At 40.2% G+C, this 25064-nt stretch overlaps 1 protein-coding gene across 1 annotated transcript in view; it reads left to right on the plus strand.

Annotated features, from left to right (window-relative positions):
* Positions 1–25064, plus strand: part of EEA1 (early endosome antigen 1) — a 643459-nt gene that overhangs the window by 247217 nt on the left and 371178 nt on the right. Inside the window, exon 15 of the mRNA XM_053719231.1 lies at positions 6935–7135. Within this exon, the coding sequence (XP_053575206.1) occupies positions 6935–7135 (201 nt within the window). The remainder of the gene's footprint in view (positions 1–6934; positions 7136–25064) is intronic.

The raw sequence follows: 25064 nt of genomic DNA on the forward strand, positions 1-25064 counted from the left end.
GAGAAATAAATTTATCAGGTAAGCATAAATTATGTTTTTGGTGCGACGTTACGTTAGTTGACGCAAATTCGTAATTTCCGGCGTCTTAGTTGACGCTGAGTCCTTCACAAGGTAGCGTCATCTATGAAGCGAGTGTGTCGTTTTCGGACGTTTTTGTCGCCAAAAAACAATTTTCTGTTTGTTGTGCGTCATACTTGGCGCCAAATATTTTCATTATTTAAAACCCCATTCTTATTTACCTCTTGCCTTTTTCTATGTCAGAGGGCTATGCTGTTTGCATTTTTTCCCATTCCTGAAACTGCCATATAAGGAAATTGATCATTTTGCTTTATATGTGTTGTTTTTTTCTCTTACATTTGCAAGATGTCTCAATCTGATCCTGTCTCAGAATTCACTGTTGGATCCCTGCTGCCTGATATTAGTTCTACCAAAGCTAAGTGCATATGTTGTAAACTTGTGGAGATTATTCCTCCAGCTGTGGTTTGTAATAGTTGTCATAATAAACTTTTACATGCAGAAATGTATCCATCAGTAGTAGTTCATTACCTGTTGCTGTTCTCTCAACATCTAATGCACAAGATATACCTGTAAATTTAAAAGAATTTATTTCTGATTTTATTCAGAAGGCTTTGTCTGCCATTCCACTTTTAAAACTTCTCATAAGGTTGATGAAATTTCAAATGACCAGCAACATACTGATTTATCCTTCTCTGATGAGGATCTATCTGATTCAGAAGATCCTGCCTCAGATATTGACACTGACAAATCCTCTTATTTATTTAAAATGGAGTATATTCGTTCTTTGTTAAAAGAAGTGTTGATTACATTAGATATGGAGGAAACTAGTCCTCTTGACATAATAACTAGTAAAAGTTTAAATTCTGTTTATAAACCTCCTGTGGTTATTCCAGAGGTTTTTCCAGTTCCTGATACTATTTCTGATATGATTTCTAAAGAATGGAATAAGCCTGGTACTTCTTTTATTCCTTCTTCAAGGTTTAAAAAAGTGTATCATTTGCCAGCTGTTAGATTGGAGTTTTGGGAAAAGATCCCTAAAGTTGATGGGGCTATCTCTACTCTTGCTAAATGTACTACTATTCCTACGGAAGATAGTACTTCTTTTAAAGATCCTTTAGATAGGAAACTTGAATCTTATCTAAAGAAGGCTTATTTATATTCAGGTCATCTTCTTAGGCCTGCAATTTCTTTGGCTGATGTTGCAGCTGCTTCAACTTTTTGGTTGGAAACTTTAGCACAACAAGTATCGGATCATGATGCTAATAATTTCATTTGTGATGCCATTTTTGATATCATCAAAATTGATGTTAGATATATGTCTTTAGCTATTTTAGCTAGAAGAGCTTTGTGGCTCAAATCTTGGAATGCTGATATGCCTTCTAAGTCCAGATTGCTATCTCTTTCTTTCCAAGGTAATAAATTATTTGGTTCTTAGTTGGAATCAATAATTTCAACTGTCACTGGGGGGAAGGGAGTTTTTTTCCCTCAGGATAAAAAACCTAAGGGTAAATCTAAAGCTTCTAACCGTTTTTATTCCTTTCAACATAATAAGGAACAGAAATCTAATCCTTCCCCAAAGGAATCTGTTTCCAATTGGAAGCCTTCCTCAAATTGGAATAAATCCAAGCCATTTAAGAGATCAAAGCCAGCCCCCAAGTCCGCATGAAGGTGCGGCCCTCATTTCAGCTCAGCTGATAGGGGGCAGATTAAACTTTTTCAAAGATGTTTGGATCAATTCGGCCCAAAATCATTGGATTCAGAGTATTGTCTCTCAGGGGTACAGAATAGGATTCAGAGTAAGACCGCCTCTGAGAAGATTTTTTTCTCTCGCATTCCAGCGAACCCAGTAAAGGCTCAGGCTTTCCTGAAGTGTGTTTCAGACCTGGAGTCTTCAGGGGTAATCATGCCAGTTCCGTTTCAGGAACAGGGTCTGGGGTTTTATTAAAATCTATTCATTGTCCCAAAGAAAGAAAATTCATTCAGACCAGTTTTGGATCTAAAGATTTTGAATCGATATGTAAGAGTACCAACTTTCAAGATGATGACTATAAGGACTATTCTGCCTTTTGTTCAGCAAGGGAAAAATATGTCCACAATAGACTTACAGGATGCATATCTTCATATTCCGATTCATCCGGATCACTATCAGTTCCTGAGATTCTCTTTTCTAGACAAGCATTACCAATTTGTTGCTCTTCCTTTTGGCCTAGCGACAGCTCCACGAATCTTTTCAAAGGTTCTCGGTGCCCTACTCTCTGTAATCAGAGAGCGGGGTATTGCGGTGTTTCCTTATTTGGACGATATCTTGGTACTCGCTCAGTCTTTACGTTCTGCAGAATCTCACATGAATCAACTAGTGTTGTTTCTTGAAAACATGGTTGGAGGATCAATTTACCAACAAGTTCTTTGATTCCTCAGACAAAGGTAACCTTTTTAGGTTTCCAGATAGATTCAGTGTCCATGACTTTGTCTCTAACAGACAAGAGACGTTTGAAATTGGTTGCAGCCTGTCGAAACCTTCAGTCTCCGTTATTCCCTTCAGTAGCTATGTGCATGGAGGTTTTAGGTCTCATGACTGCAGCATCAGACGATACCCTTTGCTCGTTTTCATATGAGACCTCTCCAGCTTTGTATGCTGAACCAATGGTGCAGGGATTATAGAAGGATATCACAATTAATATCCTTAAATCCCAATGTTCGACTTTCTCTGACTTAGTGGTTAGATCACCATCGTATAATTCTAGGGGCCACTTTCGCTCATCCAACCTGGACTGTGATCACAACAGATGCGAGTCTTTCAGGTTGGGGAGCTGTTTGGGGATCTCTAACAGCACAAGGGGTTTGGAAATCTCAAGAGGCGAGATTACCAATAAATATTTTGGAACTCCGTGGAATTCTCGGGACTCTTCAGTTTTGGCCTCTGTTGAAGAGAGAACCATTAATTTGTTTTCAGACAGACAATATTACAACTGTGGCATATGTCAATCATCAGGGTGGGACTCACAGTCCTCAAGCTATGAAAGAAGTATCTCGGATAATTGTTTGGGCAGAATCCAGCTCCTGTCTAATTTCTGCGGTTCATATCCCAATTGGTAAGCAGGTTATCTCAGTCGTCAGACTTTACATCCGGGAGAATGGTCTCTTCACCCAGATGTGTTTTCTCAAATTGTTCAGATGTGGGGACTTCCAGAAATAGATCTGATGGCATCTCATCTAAACAAAAAACTTCCCAGGTACCTGTCCAGGTCCAGGGATCCTCAGGCGGAAGCAGTGGATGCGTTGACACTTCCGTGGTGTTATCAACCTGCTTATATTTTCCTGCCTCTAGTTCTTCTTCCAAGAGTGATCTCCAAGATCATCATGGAGCAATCGTTTGTGCTGCTGGTGGCTCCAGCATGGTCTCACAGGTTTTGGTATGCGGATCTTGTTCGGATGTCCAGTTGCCAACCTTGGCCATTTCCATTAAGACCAGACCTTCTGTCTCAAGGTCCGTTTTTCCATCAGGATCTCAAATCATTAAATTTGAAGGTTTGGAAATTGAACGTTTAGTGCTTAGTCATAGAGGTTTCTCTGGCTCAGTGATTAATACTATGTTGCAGGCTCATAAATCTGTCTCTAGAAAGATTTATTATCGAGTTTTGAAGACTTACATTTCATGGTGTTCTTCTCATAAATTCTCTCTGCATTCTTTTAGAATTCCTAGAATTTTACAGTTTCTTCAGGTTGGTTTGGATAAAGGTTTGTCTGCAAGTTCCTTGAAGGACAAATCTCTGCTCTTTCTTTTATTTTCCACAGGAAAATTGCTAAACTTCCTGATATTCATTGTTTTGTACAGGCTTTGGTTTGTATCAAGCCTGTCAATAAATCAATCTCTCCTCCTTGGAGTCTTAATTTGGTTTTGAAGACTCTACAGGCTCCTCCATTTGAGCCTATGCATTCTTTGGACATTAAACTACTTTCTTGGAAATTGTTGTTCCTTTTGGCCATCTCTTCTGCTAGAAGAGTTTCTGAATTATCTGCTCTTTCTTGTGATTCTCCTTTTCTGATTTTTCATCAGGATAAGGCAGTTTTGTGGACTTCATTTAAATTCTTACCTAAGGTTGTGAATTCTAACAACATTAATAGAGAAATTGTTGTCCCTTCTTTGTGTCCTAATCCTAAGAATTCTTTGGAGAGATCTTTACATTCTTTGGATGTGGTGAGAACTCTGAAATATTATGTTGAAGCCACTAAAGATTTCAGGAAGACTTCTAGTTTATTTATCTTTTCTGGTTCCATCGGCATCGTGGTTAAAGCTTCTGATTCATCAAGCTTATTTGGAGTCGTGTAAAGCCCTGTCTCAGAGAATTACAGCTCATTCTACTAGATCAGTTTCCACTTCCTGGGCCTTTAAGAATGATGCTTCAGTTGATCAGATTTGCAAATCAGCAACTTGGTCTTCTTTGCATACATTTACTAAATTCTACCATTTTGATGTATTTGCTTCTTCGGCGGCAGTTTTTGGTAGGAAAGTTCTTCAGGCAGCTGTTTCAGTTTGATTCTTCTGCTTATGATTTATATTTTTCTTTTAATATTTTGAGAATAAATTTATATTTGGGTTGTGGATTAATTTTTTTTCAGCGAAATGGCTGTTTTTATTTTGTCCCTCTCTCTCTAGTGACTCTTGCGTGGAGTTCCACATCTTGGGTATTGCTATCCCATATGTCACTAGCTCATGGACTCTTGCCAATTACATGAAAGAAAACATAATTTATGTTAGAATTTACCTGATAAATTCATTTCTTTCATATTGGTAAGAGTCCATGAGGCCCACCCCTTTTTATGGTGGTTATGATTTTTTTGTATAAAGCACAATTATTTCCAAATTCCTTTGTTGATGCTTTTTACTCCTTTTTCTATCACCCCACTTCTTGGCTGTTCATTAAACTGAATTGTGGGTATGGTGATGTGTGTATTTGTAGGCATTTTGAGGTTTGTGAAACTTTGCCCCTCCTGGTAGGATTGTATATCCCATACGTCACCAGCTCATGGACTCTTGCCAATATGATAGAAATTAATTTATCAGGTACGTTCTTACATAAATTATGTTTTTTGCTTAACACCTCCACTTTTCAGAGACTTATTAAAGGGTTGTTGAACAGTAAATATATATAGTGGAAAAAAATTAGCCTGGGAATAGTATGGAGATGTATTTGTTATATAAAACATACAATTAAAGAGACCATGCAAACAAGACTGTGTGAAATATAGTATTATACTAATAACTATATGATAGGGTTTCCATACAGCCACTGTTTGCACACTCTTTTATTTCCTTTTTTAAATCTGTCCCTAATTGTCCAAAGGAGAGGTATGAGGGTAAAACTAGTTATAAATATGGAGGCACCCGTTACTTTATAGAAACTTGGTTTAATTGAGTAAACTAAAAAATATTTTGGGGAAAGGGGGGCAAAATAAATGACATTGCAAAGGTTTTTTTGCTGCATATAATTATATTATTATTTTCAATTAATTTTTAGAGAAACATAAAAAATAATAGAAAACTAGTATTTACTGCTATCACAATTGATATGATGGCTTGTCAAACATTTTATGGGCCAGTAACATAAAGTACATACAATAGCCACCTTGACTATTTTCTTTAAATGGCACAGTGGCACTTTTAAACACTTTGTATCCAAATTTTTTAATAATTTGAGATATGATTTATTGTCTCAAACCAACTGGAAAAAAATACAATTGCCTAGCAACAAACCTGACCTGGTAACAAATTATCAGAAGAATAGAAGATAAGAGATTTACTCTTCTGCTTTGGCACTGCTTGCTGCTTCCACATTATGAAAATGCAGCTATGGCCACATTTCACCCCTGCTCTTTGAATTACCAGCAGCATAGATATGCAGAAGATCAGGTGTGCAAGAGATGTACCTAGAGCACCTTTCACAGTAAAGTGTCAAAATGTGATAAAGGAATATCTTCATTTATACCCAAATAAGTTTAGCTGTTTTCCTTCTGGTTGGATCTTTATTTTAGGTAAAATTTATTCAAAGACTAAAACTCTTTGGCTGTGATCATTCATATATTTTTGCATATCCCAACAAACATCTCAGAGGGCATCTCCCTGTCATGCTAACTAAATTTATAGCTGGGAGGAGAATTAAAAAACAAACTTTGTGATAGGAAGATATGTTTATGATATATGTTTGTAAGGCAAAGCTACCAATAGAGGACTAAATTACACGTGGGGCATTATTTAGCACTCCCGCTCGAGCATTAACTTCACTATTTTTTACCCTTTACCCAAGTTCTTCCTGTGCGATAACCCGACCAACACAAATCACAATTGGGATTGCGCACACATGTTTACTTTCTAACTTGATTATGGTCCTTGCAACCGAAACCGGTCAGACCTTCTTTCTGGCTACGTTTTTTTGTATTTCACTTGTATGTCCCCATGATGAAGTTTTATGAAGAATAATAAAGGTGATTTTTTTTACTACAAGGGCTGTTTTGGACTACTCTTTTTTTGAATATTTCTAACATTTCTACTTGTCATACGAGCGCTATTTCTGATGCATGCAAAAAGCCTAAATAACCCGTTATCACTTGCATGCAAAAGTTAGCTGGCCACCTGTTATCTATCCCTGAATGGTCCTATGACTATATGATGATTGTGAATGCAAGTGGCGCCTAATATTAACTTTTCCCAGTGCTTATATTGGGCTCTTATCAAATTTGGAGAGGATATCCCTTTTTAACTTGATGTCTCTGAAAGTGTTGAGGTCATTAATTTTGGTGTGAAATAAAATGTTTTAGTGCTTTTTAATTCAATTTTTTTTTTTAAATAAAATTAAAAATAGGACAACCAATATATTTTTTAGAAGTATAACATTATGACTAAATACTCCTTTATTAGTTAACCCAGCTCACAGAGAAGATGAAGAATCAGTCTGAAAGCCACAAACGAGCACAAGAGAACTTGCACGAGCAAGTACAGGAGCAGAAGTCGCAGCTCAGAGCATCGCAGGACCATGTTCTATCGCTGGAGACCAAACTTGGGGAACTGAACAGCCAGCTGAATGAGAGCAAAGAGAAAATGTCCCACCTGGAATTACAGGTACGGTTTATGTCTATGCAGCATGCTAATAATAACTGAAGATGCTCTTGTAGAACCATACAAAAAGAAAGAAAAATTCAAGTAATAGAATATGAATTCTACAAAATTTGTTAACGCATGAACCAAATGCATAAAGCAGGTGTCTATCTTTTCTTTTACATTTTATGTTAGGCTTCATAACATGATTAATGTTATTAATGTGTCTTCTACCATATTTTTAATTTAATATTTTTATTGAGGGCAAAAGAAATTAGCAGATCACAGGATGGATATGCGTAACAAGAAAATATTAAACAAATTACACAATTCACTAATACAAACAACTACACTCATTAACTCACGTCCTTTTCTATAAGACCATCATACATGTATAATTGAATGACTTGCATATTCCTTCCCCTCCCATATTGGCCACTTTTGAACCTGGTTGATCAAATTTGAGAAATGATGAAGAAAAGGATATTAACTATTTCTAATCAGGCGACTTTTGGAATTTTTAAGCTAGCATCATTATCATCTAAATTAAAAAAGTATAGACACAAAGACAAATTGAGAAAGAGCCACAATTGAATAAAGTAAATAATGAACGTGTATGCACTTTCATCATCATCTTATAGAAAGAGGATACACTCTCTAGATTACAGAAATAGTGAAACGGAAGAGCATGGTATTCTTTAAATAGGCAAACCCTGCTAAACCAGAGTGACCTCTGTACAAAAGTTCCTGACCAGCTAATCCATTGTATATAGGTAGCACTGTGCATCAGATTTCTTATTGTAAATAAACGTCCGCTTCTATGCGTTACTATACAGCAGTTACTATACTTATTAGCTGAGTAACAACAAACTGCCTCTTAAAGGGACATAAAACCCATTTTTTGTTTCATTTATGAATGAGCGTATAACAGCTTTCCAATTAAGTTCTTTTATCAAATCAGCTTTATTCTTTTAGTGTCCTTTGTTAAAGGAGCAGCAACACACTTTTGGGAGCTTGCTGAACACATTGATTGACCCATTGACAAGCCGCATATAGATTGTGCAACCACCAACCAGCTGCTTGTTCCCAGTAGTACATTGCTACTCCTGAGCCTACCTAGGTATTCTGTTCAAGAAAGGATAAGAAAATGAAAGTCTTTTAATTGCATGCTCTATCTGAATTATGACATTTTAAAGGGACATGTTATATCCTGCTGACTGTCATCGCAACTGAGGTCTCAGAATAGTACTGAAAAAAGGAAATTTGACATGACACATGGAGGCAACATAATAATAATAGTGTTTATTATGAACGTATTGCAATAGCATAAATCAGTAATCAGGTTATAAAGCAAGGCTGTTTTGATTAAACTGTAAATGCATTACTTATCGGGTTTCAAATAAGGCATTAATATCAGTGTAGAAGAATGGACAGGATCATCACAGCCTTATAGAGCATCATATCCGTGAAAACCATGCAGCAGATTCTAACAGCTGCTCTCTCTAAGATGTTGCCTAGAAAACTTCTTCTTTTGTCTAATTTGCCCCTCTTAGCAAAGCTAATATTTAAATGGAAAGATACAGAAAAAAGAACAGCGCTAGGTAATAATCAACATATCCCTTGGAGTAGATAAACAAACTTTCCGTAAAAGAAAACCGGAACGAGACTCCCAGACGAGATGCTGCTGCACACCAACCCGTAGATTCCTCTCTCTCAGATAGACAGACGTAGCTATGAAGACAAAAAGGGACAGCGCAACTCGACTCAAGGAAGTATTTATTGCAATCCAACTGGACACACAAATAAAAACACACTTACAAGAAGTAAGGCAATAAAAAGCCCTCAGGATAATTTCATAAAAGTTCCAAATAAAACTCTGGGCACTCCCGGTTCAAGAGTAGCGTCTTACAGCAGGCTGTTACTTCCGGCGTCTGTTTAAACCGCCCAGGCTATCGGCACCTGCAAGCTGAAAACGCCAAAGGAACTCCACCTGACGTCACTCTCTTTCCCCTACAGATGCCCAACAGGATCAAAAAGACTCAATGCGTTTCGCCGGTTTACACACACCGGCTTTTTCAAGAGTGAATGATCCCAGCAAGAAAAGAGTCCCTTTTAAAGGTCCATATTAATCAGGCAATTAGCGCCACTTGGAGAATCCTAAGAATCTAATAACATTAACGGAACCTTCTTTCCTCGCAACAAACCTATCAATAAAACCATGATAAAATAATACACAAAATCGATCCTGCAAATACAAATAGTTATATAATAGAAATTTAAATATAAAAAATATTCATACAATAAAATATACATACATTATAAATAATACATGTAAAAATTTAATATATGTTTACAAATATACTTCATAGCAAAAAAATACAAATACATACAATACTATGAACCTACACTAGGTGGCAACTCATGTAAAAACTCAGGTAAAATATTCAATTCATTACTTAAAGAAATATTACTATGTGACTGAAAGGATGTCATTGGATATATACCACCTGATCCTGGATAAATGAATTAGTTCATGAAGTGGACAAACAAGATCTATAGACCTAAAATTAACAAAGGTAAAATATAAAACTTAAACGTCAAAACTCAGCTTAAAAAAAAAAAAAATACTATGCAAATGCCTAAATGTCTAAATCAATACTAGGCATTTGCATAGTATTTTTTTTTTTTTAAGCTGAGTTTTGACGTTTAAGTTTTATATTTTACCTTTGTTAATTTTAGGTCTATAGATCTTGTTTGTCCACTTCATGAACTAATTCATTTATCCAGGATCAGGTGGTATATATCCAATGACATCCTTTCAGTCACATAGTAATATTTCTTTAAGTAATGAATTGAATATTTTACCTGAGTTTTCACATGAGTTGCCACCTAGTGTAGGTTCATAGTATTGTATGTATTTGTATTTTTTTGCTATGAAGTATATTTGTAAACATAAAATAATTTTTATATGTATTATTTATAATGTATGTATATTTTATTGTATGAATATTTTTTATATTTAAATTTCCATTATATAACTATTTGTATTTGCAGGATCGATTTTGTGTATTATTTTATCATGGTTTTATTTATAGGTTTGTTGCGAGGAAAGAAGGTTCCGTTAATGTTATTAGATTTTTAGGATTCTCCAAGTGGCGCTAATTGCCTGATTAATATGGACCTTTAAAAGGGACTCTTTTCTTCCTGGGATCATTCACTCTTGAAAAAGTCGGTGTGTGTAAACCGGTGAAACGCGTTGAGTCTTTTTGATCCTGTTGGGCATCCGTAGGTGAAAGAGAGTGACGTCGGGCGGAGTTCCTTTGGCGTTTTCAGCTTGCAGGTGCCGATAGCCCGGGCGGTTTAAACAGACACCGGAAGTAACAGCCTGCTGTAAGACGCTACTCTTGAACCGGGAGTGCCCGGAGTTTTATTTGGAACTTTTATGAAATTATCCTGAGGGCTTTTTATTGCCTTACTTCTTGTAAGTGTGTTTTTATTTGTGTGTCCAGTTGGATTGCAATAAATACTTCCTTGAGTCGAGTTGCGCTGTCCCTTTTTGTCTTCATAATATTTAAATGGGTTAGTGTAGCAGGCGTGTATATGCGTTATTTCAATCATATAATTTCTTAGCATTTGTGTTAGTTCCAATAAGAGCTTTTCTCATAACAAGGAAGTATTCTCACATCAGTGCTTCCATTGGAATGTTCCTTCTACTTCTTCTTATCTCTATGAGAACAGACTATCGGTGAATACATGGGTAGATTTTTTTTTAAAGGCAATACTCTTGAAAGCATATATGATATATATGTTTGCATACTGTATATATGTGTTCTCTAATTAGCAAAAACTGTAATATAAACTGCTAATACGTTAAGGGCTAGATTATAAGTGACATCCTTGCACAGAGAAAAAAAAAGCGATGTTGCAAATGCAGGATCATATTCCCCCAAAGTCTTTAATGGGGCCTCATTTTGAACAAAAACAATAAGCGCCAGCTCGCTCAAGGACGAGTGCAGGATTGCAAAGCGATATATATGTATTTCCCTTTATATGTATATCTTTATTTATATGTCTATTGTTCTGTAAATACATACATACACATACAAATACATATGTATAGATATACATGCATATATATTTAGTAAACACACTCTGTAATCCCGCTACTCCAGAAAGAGGACTTGAGATATTTGTTTAAAAAAATTCAAAATGTATTCATCACAAAAGTTAAAAGTTTCACAACAGTCACAGGCCTGCAACAAGATGTTCAGGACTAAAAATAGCCAAACATGTTTCGGGCCAGATCTCAGCCCTTGTTCACTGGCAATATATATATTTATATACATACATGCACATTCATACATTGTTCTTATGGGGCCCTATGTAAAAGCACTTTTCTCTTGCAAGGTGTATCCAGTCCACGGATTCATCCTTACTTGTTGGATATTCTCATTCCCTACAGGAAGTGGCAAAGAGAGCACACAGCAGAGCTGTCCATATAGCTCCCCCTCTGGCTCCGCCCCCCAGTCATTCTCTTTGCCGCTCTAACAAGTAGCATCTCCACAGGAGGGTAAAGTGAATGTGGCGTTAGATTTGTAGTTTTTATATCTTCAATCAAAAGTTTGTTATTTTTAAATAGTACCGGTTTGTGCTATTTACTCTCTGGCAGAAATATGATGAAGAATTCTGCTGAGAAGAAAATGATTTTAGCATGTTGTAACTAAAATCCATTGCTGTTCCCACACAGGACTGAGGAGTACCAGAAAACTTCAGTTGGGGGGGAACAGTTTGCAGGCTTAACTGCTTTGAGGTATGTTTTCAGTCATCTTTTTTCTAGTCAAGACAAGATAATGCTAGAAGACTGACAAGATTCCCCATGTGGGAAGGGTAAGCCATGTTCTGAAACTTAGTATAGAACTGGAGGCTTATTTAAGTGGGCTCAATAGACTGGTTATCATTTTAGCAGGGCAATCGATTATTTTATTTAGAAACATACTCTTTATTGACACTTTTAAGCACTTTTGGTGTGTTTATTGGGGTTTTATTCCGCATGGCATTATTTCTCTTGTTAAGTGTATCCAGTCCACGGATCATCCATTACTTATGGGACACTAACTCCTCCCCAACAGGAAGTGCAAGAGGATTCACCCAGCAGAGCTGCCACATAGCTCCTCCCCTAACTGCCATTACCAGTCATTCTCTTGCACCCAACGAATAGATAGGATGTGTGAGAGGACTGTGGTGATTATACTTAGTTTCATACCTTCAATCAAAAGTTTGTTATTTTATAATAGCACCGGAGTGTGTTATTCCTTCTCTGGTAGAATTTGAAGAAGAATCTACCTGAGTTTTTCTATGATTTTAGCCGGAGTAGTTAAGATCATATTGCTGTTTCTCAGCCATCTGAGGAGAGGTAAACTTCAGATCAGGGGACAGCGGGCAGATTAATCTGCAAAGAGGTATGTAGCAGCTTATTATTTTCTGACAATGGAATTGATGAGAAAATTCTGCCATACCGATATAATGTAAACTCCCTTAAATGCAGTAGCAGCAACTGGTATCAGGCTGTCATGTATGTATATTTTACACTTCAGTATTCTGGGGAATGGCACTTCACTGGAATTATACTGTATGCATAAAACTTTAGCCTAATTTGCAGGGACTAGCAACAGGCTTTTTAATATCACTCAATTTATTAATGTTAAACGTTTTTTGCTGGCATGTAAAATCGTTTAATTTTCTGAGGTACTGGGTGAAAAAATGTTTTGGGCACTATTTTTTTCCACTTGGCAGTCGTTTTATTTAATTTATGACAGTTTACTGATCTCTCTCACTGTTATGTGTGAGGGGGAGGGACCTTTTTTGGTGCTTTTGCTACACATCAAAAAATTCAGTCAGAAGTTTATTGTCTTCCCTGCATGATCCGGTTCATCTCTACAGAACTCAGGGGTCTTCAAAACTTGTTTTGAGGGAGGTAATCACTCACAGCAGAGCTGTGAGATTGTAGTTGACTGTGATAAAAAAAAAAAACGTTTATTTCTGTATTTTTTTTTTTTTTTTTTTCTGCTATCAGGTTTAGTTATCCTTTGCTAATGGGAGCTATCCTTTGCTAAAATTGTGTTTTTTTACAAAGATTTGATGCTATAACTTTTCAGTTTATTAATTTTCAACTGTCATAACTTTCTCCAACATAGGTGTGTCCGGTCCACGGCGTCATCCTTACTTGTGGGATATTCTCCTCCCCAACAGGAAATGGCAAAGAGCCCAGCAAAGCTGGTCACATGATCCCTCCTAGGCTCCGCCTACCCCAGTCATTCTCTTTGCCGTTGTACAGGCAACATCTCCACGGAGATGGCTTAGAGTTTTTTAGTGTTTAACTGTAGTTTTTATTATTCAATCAAGAGTTTGTTATTTTAAAATAGTGCTGGTATGTACTATTTACTCTGAAACAGAAAAGAGATGAAGATTTCTGTTTGTATGAGGAAAATGATTTTAGCAACCGTTACTAAAATCCATGGCTGTTCCACACAGGACTGTTGAGAGGAATTAACTTCAGTTGGGGGAACAGTGAGCAGTCTCTTGCTGCTTGAGGTATGACACATTCTAACAAGACGATGTAATGCTGGAAGCTGTCATTTTCCCTATGGGATCCGGTAAGCCATGTTTATTAAGATAGTAAATAAGGGCTTCACAAGGGCTTATTAAGACTGTAGACTTTTTCTGGGCTAAATCGATTCATATATTACACATATTTAGCCTTGAGGAATCATTTAATCTGGGTATTTTGGTAAAATTATATCGGCAGGCACTGTTTTAGACACCTTATTCTTTAGGGGCTTTCCCTAATCATAGGCAGAGCCTCATTTTCGCGCCGGTATTGCGCACTTGTTTTTGAGAGGCATGACATGCAGTCGCATGTGTGAGGAGCTCTGATACATAGAAAAGACTTTCTGAAGGCGTCATTTGGTATCGTATTCCCCTTTGGGCTTGGTTGGGTCTCAGCAAAGCAGATACCAGGGACTGTAAAGGGGTTAAAGTTATAAACGGCTCCGGTTCCGTTATTTTAAGGGTTAAAGCTTCCAAATTTGGTGTGCAATACTTTTAAGGCTTTAAGACACTGTGGTGAAATTTTGGTGAATTTTGAACAATTCCTTCATATTTTTTCGCAATTGCAGTAATAAAGTGTGTTCAGTTTAAAATTTAAAGTGACAGTAACGGTTTTATTTTAAAACGTTTTTTGTACTTTGTTATCAAGTTTATGCCTGTTTAACATGTCTGAACTACCAGATAGACTGTGTTCTGAATGTGGGGAAGCCAGGGTTCCTTCTCATTTAAATAAATGTGATTTATGTGATAATGAAAATGATGCCCAAGATGATTCCTCAAGTGAGGGGAGTAAGCATGGTACTGCATCATTCCCTCCTTCGTCTACACGAGTCTTGCCCACTCAGGAGGCCCCTAGTACATCTAGCGCGCCAATACTCCTTACTATGCAACAATTAACGGCTGTAATGGATAATTCTATCAAAAACATTTTAGCCAAAATGCCCACTTATCAGCGTAAGCGCGACTGCTCTGTTTTAGATACTGAAGAGCATGACGACGCTGATGATAATGGTTCTGAAATGCCCCTACACCAGTCTGATGGGGCCAGGGAGGTTTTGTCTGAGGGAGAAATTTCAGATTCAGGGAAAATTTCTCAACAAGCTGAACCCGATGTGATTACATTTAAATTTAAGTTGGAACATCTCCGCGCTCTGCTTAAGGAGGTATTATCCACTCTGGATGATTGTGAGAATTTGGTCATCCCAGAGAAACTATGTAAAATGGACAAGTTCCTAGAGGTCCCGGGGCTCCCAGAAGCTTTTCCTATACCCAAGCGGGTGGCGGACATTGTAAATAAAGAATGGGAAAGGCCCGGTATACCTTTCGTCCCTCCCCCCATATTTAAAAAATTGTTTCCTATGGTCGACCCCAGAAAGGACTTATGGCAGACAGTCCCCAAGGTCGAGGGAGCGGTTTCCACTTTAAACAAACGCACCACTATACCCATAGAAGATAGTTGTGCTTTCAAAGATCCTATGGATAAAAAATTAGAAGGTTTACTTAAAAAGATGTTTGTTCAGCAGGGTTACCTTCTACAACCAATTTCATGCATTGTCCCTGTCACTACAGCCGCGTGTTTCTGGTTCGATGAGCTAGTAAAGGCGGTCGATAGTGATTCTCCTCCTTATGAGGAGATTATGGACAGAATCCGTGCTCTCAAATTGGCTAATTCTTTCACCCTAGACGCCACTTTGCAATTGGCTAGGTTAGCGGCTAAGAATTCTGGGTTTGCTATTGTGGCGCGCAGAGCGCTTTGGTTGAAATCTTGGTCAGCTGATGCGTCTTCCAAGAACAAACTACTTAACATTCCTTTCAAGGGGAAAACGCTGTTTGGCCCTGACTTGAAAGAGATTATCTCTGATATCACTGGGGGTAAGGGCCACGCCCTTCCTCAGGATCGGTCTTTCAAGGCCAAAAATAAACCTAATTTTCGTCCCTTTCGTAGAAACGGACCAGCCCAAAGTGCTACGTCCTCTAAGCAAGAGGGTAATACTTCTCAAGCCAAGCCAGCTTGGAGACCAATGCAAGGCTGGAACAAGGGAAAGCAGGCCAAGAAACCTGCCACTGCTACCAAGACAGCATGAAATGTTGGCCCCCGATCCGGGACCGGATCTGGTGGGGGGCAGACTCTCTCTCTTCGCTCAGGCTTGGGCAAGAGATGTTCTGGATCCTTGGGCACTAGAAATAGTCTCCCAAGGTTATCTTCTGGAATTCAAGGGGCTTCCCCCAAGGGGGAGGTTCCACAGGTCTCAGTTGTCTTCAGACCACATAAAAAGACAGGCATTCTTACATTGTGTAGAAGACCTGTTAAAAATGGGAGTGATTCATCCTGTTCCATTAGGAGAACAAGGGATGGGGTTCTACTCCAATCTGTTCATAGTTCCCAAAAAAGAGGGAACGTTCAGACCAATCTTAGATCTCAAGATCTTAAACAAGTTTCTCAAGGTTCCATCGTTCAAAATGGAAACCATTCGAACAATTCTTCCTTCCATCCAGGAAGGTCAATTCATGACCACGGTGGATTTAAAGGATGCGTATCTACATATTCCTATCCACAAGGAACATCATCGGTTCCTAAGGTTCGCATTCCTGGACAAGCATTACCAGTTCGTGGCGCTTCCTTTCGGATTAGCCACTGCTCCAAGGATTTTCACAAAGGTACTAGGGTCCCTTCTAGCGGTGCTAAGACCAAGGGGCATTGCAGTAGTACCTTACTTGGACGACATTCTGATTCAAGCGTCGTCCCTTCCTCAAGCAAAGGCTCACACGGACATAGTCCTGGCCTTTCTCAGATCTCACGGATGGAAAGTGAACGTGGAAAAGAGTTCTCTATCTCCGTCGACAAGAGTTCCCTTCTTGGGAACAATAATAGACTCCTTAGAAATGAGGATTTTTCTGACAGAGGCCAGAAAAACAAAACTTCTAAACTCTTGTCGGATACTTCATTCCGTTCCTCTTCCTTCCATAGCGCAGTGCATGGAAGTGATAGGTTTGATGGTAGCGGCAATGGACATAGTTCCTTTTGCGCGCATTCATCTAAGACCATTACAACTGTGTATGCTCAGTCAGTGGAATGGGGACTATACAGACTTGTCTCCGAAGATACAAGTAAATCAGAGGACCAGAGACTCACTCCGTTGGTGGCTGTCCCTGGACAACCTGTCACAAGGGATGACCTTCCGCAGACCAGAGTGGGTCATTGTCACGACCGACGCCAGTCTGATGGGCTGGGGCGCGGTCTGGGGATCCCTGAAAGCTCAGGGTCTTTGGTCTCGGGAAGAATCTCTTCTACCGATAAATATTCTGGAACTGAGAGCGATATTCAATGCTCTCAAGGCTTGGCCTCAGCTAGCGAGGGCCAAGTTCATACGGTTTCAATCAGACAACATGACGACTGTTGCGTACATCAACCATCAGGGGGGAACAAGGAGTTCCCTGGCGATGGAAGAAGTGACCAAAATCATTCAATGGGCGGAGACTCGCTCCTGCCACCTGTCTGCAATTCACATCCTAGGAGTGGAAAATTGGGAAGCGGATTTTCTGAGTCGTCAGACATTGCATCCGGGGGAGTGGGAACTCCATCCGGAAATCTTTGCCCAAATCACTCAACTGTGGGGCATTCCAGACATGGATCTGATGGCCTCTCGTCAGAACTTCAAGGTTCCTTGCTACGGGTCCAGATCCAGGGATCCCAAGGCGACTCTAGTAGATGCACTAGTAGCACCTTGGACCTTCAAACTAGCTTATGTATTCCCGCCGTTTCCTCTCATCCCCAGGCTGGTAGCCAGGATCAATCAGGAGAGGGCGTCGGTGATCTTGATAGCTCCTGCGTGGCCACGCAGGACTTGGTTTGCAGATCTGGTGAATATGTCATCGGCTCCACCATGGAAGCTACCTTTGAGACGAGACCTTCTTGTTCAAGGTCCGTTCGAACATCCGAATCTGGTCTCACTCCAGCTGACTGCTTGGAGATTGAACGCTTGATCTTATCAAAGCGAGGGTTCTCAGATTCTGTTATTGATACTCTTGTTCAGGCCAGAAAGCCTGTAACTAGAAAAATTTACCACAAAATTTGGAAAAAATATATCTGTTGGTGTGAATCTAAAGGATTCCCTTGGGACAAGGTTAAGATTCCAAGATTCTATCCTTCCTTCAAGAAGGATTGGAAAAAGGATTATCTGCAAGTTCCTTGAAGGGACAGATTTCTGCCTTGTCTGTGTTACTTCACAAAAAGCTGGCAGCTGTGCCAGATGTTCAAGCCTTTGTTCAGGCTCTGGTTAGAATCAAGCCTGTTTACAAACCTTTGACTCCTCCTTGGAGTCTCAACTTAGTTCTTTCAGTTCTTCAGGGGGTTCCGTTTGAACCCTTACATTCCGTTGATATTAAGTTATTATCTTGGAAAGTTTTGTTTTTGGTTGCAATTTCTTCTGCTAGAAGAGTTTCAGAATTATCTGCTCTGCAGTGTTCTCCTCCTTATCTGGTGTTCCATGCAGATAAGGTGGTTTTACGTACTAAACCTGGTTTTCTTCCAAAAGTTGTTTCTAACAAAAACATTAACCAGGAGATAGTCGTGCCTTCTCTGTGTCCGAAACCAGTTTCGAAGAAGGAACGTTTGTTGCACAATTTGGATGTTGTTCGCGCTCTAAAATTCTATTTAGATGCTACAAAGGATTTTAGACAAACATCTTCCTTGTTTGTTGTTTATTCTGGTAAAAGGAGAGGTCAAAAAGCAACTTCTACCTCTCTCTCTTTTTGGATTAAAAGCATCATCAGATTGGCTTACGAAACTGCCGGACGGCAGCCTCCTGAAAGAATCACAGCTCATTCCACTAGGGCTGTGGCTTCCACATGGGCCTTCAAGAACGAGGCTTCTGTTGATCAGATATGTAGGGCAGCGACTTGGTCTTCACTGCACACTTTTACCAAATTTTACAAGTTTGATACTTTTGCTTCTTCTGAGGCTATTTTTGGGAGAAAGGTTTTGCAAGCCGTGGTGCCTTCCATTTAGGTGACCTGATTTGCTCCCTCCCTTCATCCGTGTCCTAAAGCTTTGGTATTGGTTCCCACAAGTAAGGATGACGCCGTGGACCGGACACACCTATGTTGGAGAAAACAGAATTTATGTTTACCTGATAAATTACTTTCTCCAACGGTGTGTCCGGTCCACGGCCCGCCCTGGTTTTTTAATCAGGTCCGATAATTTATTTTCTTTAACTACAGTCACCACGGTATCATATGGTTTCTCCTATGCAAATATTCCTCCTTAACGTCGGTCGAATGACTGGGGTAGGCGGAGCCTAGGAGGGATCATGTGACCAGCTTTGCTGGGCTCTTTGCCATTTCCTGTTGGGGAGGAGAATATCCCACAAGTAAGGATGACGCCGTGGACCGGACACACCGTTGGAGAAAGTAATTTATCAGGTAAACATAAATTCTGTTTTTTCTGTGCTTCTTATAGGCACAGTACGTTTTCATATTATAGTAAATTACTTGAAAAGTATTTCCAAGTTGCTAGTTTATTTGCTAGTGTGTTAAACATGTCTGATTCAGAGGAAGATATCTGTGCTATATGTGCTAAAGCCAAAGTGGAGCCCAATAGAAATTTATGTACTAACTGTATTGATGCTACTTTAAATAAAAGTCAATCTGTACAAATTGAACATATTTCACCAAACAACGAGGGGAGAGTTATGCCGACTAACTCGCCTCACGTGTCAGTACCTGCATCTCCCGCTCGGGAGGTGCGTGATATTGTAGAGCCGAGTACATCTGGGCGGCCATTACAAATCACATTACAGGATATGGCTACTGTTATGACTGAAGTTTTGGCTAAATTACCAGAACTAAGAGGTAAGCGTGATCACTCTGGGGTGAGAACAGAGTGCGCTGATAATATTAGGGCCATGTCAGACACTGCGTCACAATTTGCAGAACATGAGGACGGAGAGCTTCATTCTGCGGGTGACGGTTCTGATCCAAACAAACTGGATTCAGATATTTCAAATTTTAAATTTAAGCTGGAAAACCTCCGTGTATTACTAGGGGAGGTGTTAGCGGCTCTGAATGATTGTAACACAGTTGCAATACCAGAGAAAATGTGTAGGTTGGATAAATATTTTGCGGTACCGGCGAGTACTGACGTTTTTCCTATACCTAAGAGACTTACTGAAATTGTTACTAAGGAGTGGGATAGACCCGGTGTGCCGTTCTCACCCCCTCCGATATTTAGAAAGATGTTTCCAATAGACGCCACCACACGGGACTTATGGCAAACGGTCCCTAAGGTGGAGGGAGCAGTTTCTACTTTAGCTAAGCGTACCACTATCCCGGTGGAGGATAGCTGTGCCTTTTCAGATCCAATGGATAAAAAGTTAGAGGGTTACCTTAAGAAAATGTTTGTTCAACAAGGTTTTATATTGCAACCTCTTGCATGCATTGCGCCTGTCACGGCTGCAGCAGCATTTTGGTTTGAGTCTCTGGAAGAGACACTTGAATCAGCTCCATTAGATGAGATTACACACAAGCTTAAAGCCCTTAAGTTAGCTAACTCATTTATTTCAGATGCCGTAGTACATTTAACTAAACTTACGGCTAAGAATTCCGGATTCGCCATTCAGGCACGCAGAGCACTGTGGCTAAAATCCTGGTCAGCTGACGTTACTTCTAAATCTAAATTGCTTAATATACCTTTCAAAGGGCAGACCTTATTCGGGCCCGGGTTGAAAGAAATTATCGCTGACATTACAGGAGGTAAAGGCCATGCCCTGCCTCAAGACAGAGCCAAACCTAAGGCTAGACAGTCTAATTTTCGTTCCTTTCGTAATTTCAAAGCAGGAGCAGCATCAACTTCCTCTGCACCAAAACAGGAAGGAGCTGTTGCTCGCTACAGACAAGGCTGGAGACCTAACCAGTCCTGGAACAAGGGCAAGCAGGCCAGGAAACCTGCTGCTGCCCCTAAGACAGCATGAATCGAGGGCCCCCGATCCGGGAACGGATCTAGTGGGGGGCAGACTTTCTCTCTTCGCCCAGGCTTGGGCAAGAGATGTCCAGGATCCCTGGGCGTTAGAGATCATATCTCAGGGATACCTTCTAGACTTCAAATTCTCTCCCACAAGAGGGAGATTTCATCTGTCAAGGTTGTCAACAAACCAAATAAAGAAAGAGGCGTTTCTACGCTGCGTACAAGATCTTTTATTAATGGGAGTGATCCATCCGGTTCCGCGGTCGGAACAAGGACAAGGGTTTTACTCAAATCTGTTTGTGGTTCCCAAAAAAGAGGGAACTTTCAGGCCAATCTTGGATTTAAAGATCCTAAACAAATTCCTAAGAGTTCCATCGTTCAAAATGGAAACTATTCGGACAATTTTACCCATGATCCAAAAGGGTCAGTACATGACCACAGTGGATTTAAAGGATGCTTACCTTCACATACCGATTCACAAAGATCATTACCGGTATCTAAGGTTTGCCTTTCTAGACAGGCATTACCAGTTTGTAGCTCTTCCATTCGGATTGGCTACGGCTCCGAGAATCTTCACAAAGGTTCTGGGTGCTCTTCTGGCGGTACTAAGACCGCGAGGAATTGCGGTAGCTCCGTACCTAGACGACATTCTGATACAAGCTTCAAGCTTTCAAACTGCCAAGTCTCATACAGAGTTAGTACTGGCATTTCTAAGGTCGCATGGATGGAAGGTGAACGAAAAGAAGAGTTCTCTCTTTCCACTCACAAGAGTTCCCTTCTTGGGGACTCTTATAGATTCTGTAGAAATGAAGATTTACCTGACAGAAGACAGGTTAACAAAGCTTCAAAATGCATGCCGTGTCCTTCATTCCATTCAACACCCGTCAGTAGCTCAATGCATGGAGGTGATCGGCTTAATGGTAGCAGCAATGGACATAGTACCCTTTGCACGTCTACATCTCAGACCGCTGCAATTGTGCATGCTAAGTCAGTGGAATGGGGATTACTCAGACTTGTCCCCTACTCTGAATCTGGATCAAGAGACCAGAAATTCTCTTCTATGGTGGCTTTCTCGGCCACATCTGTCCAGGGGGATGCCATTCAGCAGGCCGGACTGGACAATTGTAACAACAGACGCCAGCCTACTAGGTTGGGGCGCTGTCTGGAATTCTCTGAAGGCTCAGGGACAATGGAATCAGGAGGAGAGTCTCCTACCAATAAACATTCTGGAATTGAGAGCAGTTCTCAATGCCCTTCTGGCTTGGCCCCAGTTAACAACTCGGGGGTTCATCAGGTTTCAGTCGGACAACATCACGACTGTAGCTTACATCAACCATCAGGGAGGGACAAGAAGCTCCCTAGCAATGATGGAAGTATCAAAGATAATTCGCTGGGCAGAGTCTCACTCTTGCCACCTGTCAGCAATCCACATCCCGGGAGTGGAGAACTGGGAGGCGGATTTCTTAAGTCGTCAGACTTTTCATCCGGGGGAGTGGGAACTTCATCCGGAGGTCTTTGCCCAAATACTTCGACGTTGGGGCAAACCAGAGATAGATCTCATGGCGTCTCGACAGAACGCCAAGCTTCCTCGTTACGGGTCCAGATCCAGGGATCCGGGAGCGGTTCTGATAGATGCTTTGACAGCACCTTGGACCTTCGGGATGGCTTATGTGTTTCCACCCTTCCCGATGCTTCCTCGATTGATTGCCAGAATCAAACAGGAGAGAGCATCAGTGATTCTAATAACGCCTGCATGGCCACGCAGGACTTGGTATGCAGATCTAGTGGACATGTCATCCTGTCCACCTTGGTCGCTACCTCTGAAACAGGACCCTCTGATCAAGGGTCCCTTCAAACATCAAAATCTAATTTCTCTGAAGCTGACTGCTTGGAAATTGAACGCTTGATTTTATCAAAACGTGGTTTTTCTGAGTCAGTTATTGATACCTTAATACAGGCTAGGAAGCCTGTTACCAGAAAGATTTACCATAAGATATGGCGCAAATACTTATATTGGTGCGAATCCAAGAGTTACTCATGGAGTAAGGTTAGGATTCCGAGGATATTGTCTTTTCTACAAGAAGGTTTAGAAAAGGGTTTATCCGCTAGTTCCTTAAAGGGACAGATTTCAGCTCTGTCCATTCTTTTACACAAACGTCTGTCAGAAGTTCCGGACGTTCAAGCTTTTTGTCAGGCTTTAGCTAGGATCAAGCCTGTGTTTAAAACTGTTGCTCCACCATGGAGTTTGAACTTAGTTCTTAATGTTTTACAGGGGGTTCCGTTTGAACCCCTTCATTCCATTGATATCAAGTTGTTATCTTGGAAAGTTCTGTTTTTAATGGCGATTTCCTCGGCTCGAAGAGTCTCTGAGTTATCTGCCTTACATTGTGATTTTCCTTATCTGATTTTTCATTCAGACAAGGTAGTTCTGCGTACTAAACCTGGGTTCCTACCTAAGGTGGTCACTAACAGGAATATCAATCAAGAGATTGTGGTTACATCTTTGTGTCCTAATCCTTCTTCGAAAAAGGAACGTCTGCTACACAATCTAGATGTAGTCCGTTCCCTGAAATTTTATCTACAGGCAACTAAGGATTTTCGACAAACGTCTTCCCTGTTTGTCGTTTATTCTGGTCAGAGGAGAGGTCAAAAAGCTTCGGCTACCTCTCTCTCCTTTTGGCTTCGTAGCATAATACGGTTAGCCTATGAGACTGCTGGACAGCAGCCTCCTGAAAGAATTACAGCACATTCTACTAGAGCTGTGGCTTCCACTTGGGCCTTTAAGAATGAGGCTTCTGTTGAACAGATTTGCAAGGCTGCAACTTGGTCTTCTCTTCATACTTTTTCCAAATTTTACAAATTTGACACTTTTGCTTCTTCGGAGGCTGTTTTTGGGAGAAAGGTTCTTCAGGCAGTGGTTCCTTCCGTATAAAGAGCCTGCCTGTCCCTCCCGTCATCCGTGTACTTTAGCTTTGGTATTGGTATCCCATAAGTAATGGATGATCCGTGGACTGGATACACTTAACAAGAGAAAACATAATTTATGCTTACCTGATAAATTTATTTCTCTTGTAGTGTATCCAGTCCACGGCCCGCCCTGTCACTTTAAGGCAGGTAATTTTTCCATTAAACTACAGTCACCACTGTACCCTATGGTTTTCCTTTCTCTGCATGTTTTCGGTCGAATGACTGGTAATGGCAGTTAGGGGAGGAGCTATGTGGCAGCTCTGCTGGGTGAATCCTCTTGCACTTCCTGTTGGGGAGGAGTTAGTGTCCCATAAGTAATGGATGATCCGTGGACTGGATACACTACAAGAGAAATAAATTTATCAGGTAAGCATAAATTATGTTTTTTAGTCACCTAAATTGGGTTCTGAAGGCCCCACAGCTGTGGAGTGGGAGGGGCCTAATTTCGCGCCTCAGTTGCGCAGTTTATTCTGACAGATTTCCTTGCATGCTGCTTCACATGGGTCCAGAGACTGCTTGAGGACTTCAGGAGGCTTGATTTTCTCAAATCCAATCCTTAAGGGAAGGTAGGGCCACAGCAGGCTGCTGTGGCAAGGTGCTGTAGTTTATTAACCGGTTGTTTGCTTTAGGCGGCTCCGGTTTGGGCATTAAAGGGTTAAACTCGCTGTGCAATCATATTAAAGCATTAGGCACATACTGTAAAAATTTCAAGAGATTTGGTTCATTTTTCACCGTTTTGTAAAATTGTGTGCGCTTTTATTATCTTAAAGGCACAGTACCATTTATTGCAAATTGTATTTTTTATGGCATAAAGTGTTTTCCAAGCCTGCTTGTGTATAATACTAATATGTTAAACATGTCTGACACTAAGGAAAAGCCTTTCTCTATGTGTTCAGAAGCCCCACTCAAAATGTGTCCCAAGTGCACTAATGTGTCTATACACTTTAAAGATCATATTGTGTCATTTAAAAATATAGCCCTAGATGATTCTTTGACTGAAGGTAATGAGGATAGTCCGCCTTCCTCTCCCCATGTGTCATCATCAGTTACGCCCGCTCAAGCGATACCTAGTACCTCTAGTGCATTAGCACCTATTACATTGCAACAACTGGCGGCAGTCATGGATAATTCCCTTGCGGCCTTTCTATCCAAACTGCCAGTTTTCCCTAAAAAGCGAGATAGCTCTGTTTTGAGAACAGATGAGGAGCAGTCGGAAGCTTTGGGAGGTTTATCTGATGTACCCTCACAACACTCTGAAGTAGGGGCGAGGGATGTAATGTCTGAGGGAGAAATCTCAGCGGGCAGAATCAGATTCACTAGCATTTAAATTTAAATTGGAACACCTCCGCGTACTGCTTAGGGAGGTCTTATCAACTCTGGATGATTGTGACCCTATGGTGGTCCCAGAGAAATTGTGTA

This window comes from Bombina bombina, chromosome 6 (assembly GCF_027579735.1).
Source record: "Bombina bombina isolate aBomBom1 chromosome 6, aBomBom1.pri, whole genome shotgun sequence".
NCBI lineage: Eukaryota > Metazoa > Chordata > Amphibia > Anura > Bombinatoridae > Bombina > Bombina bombina.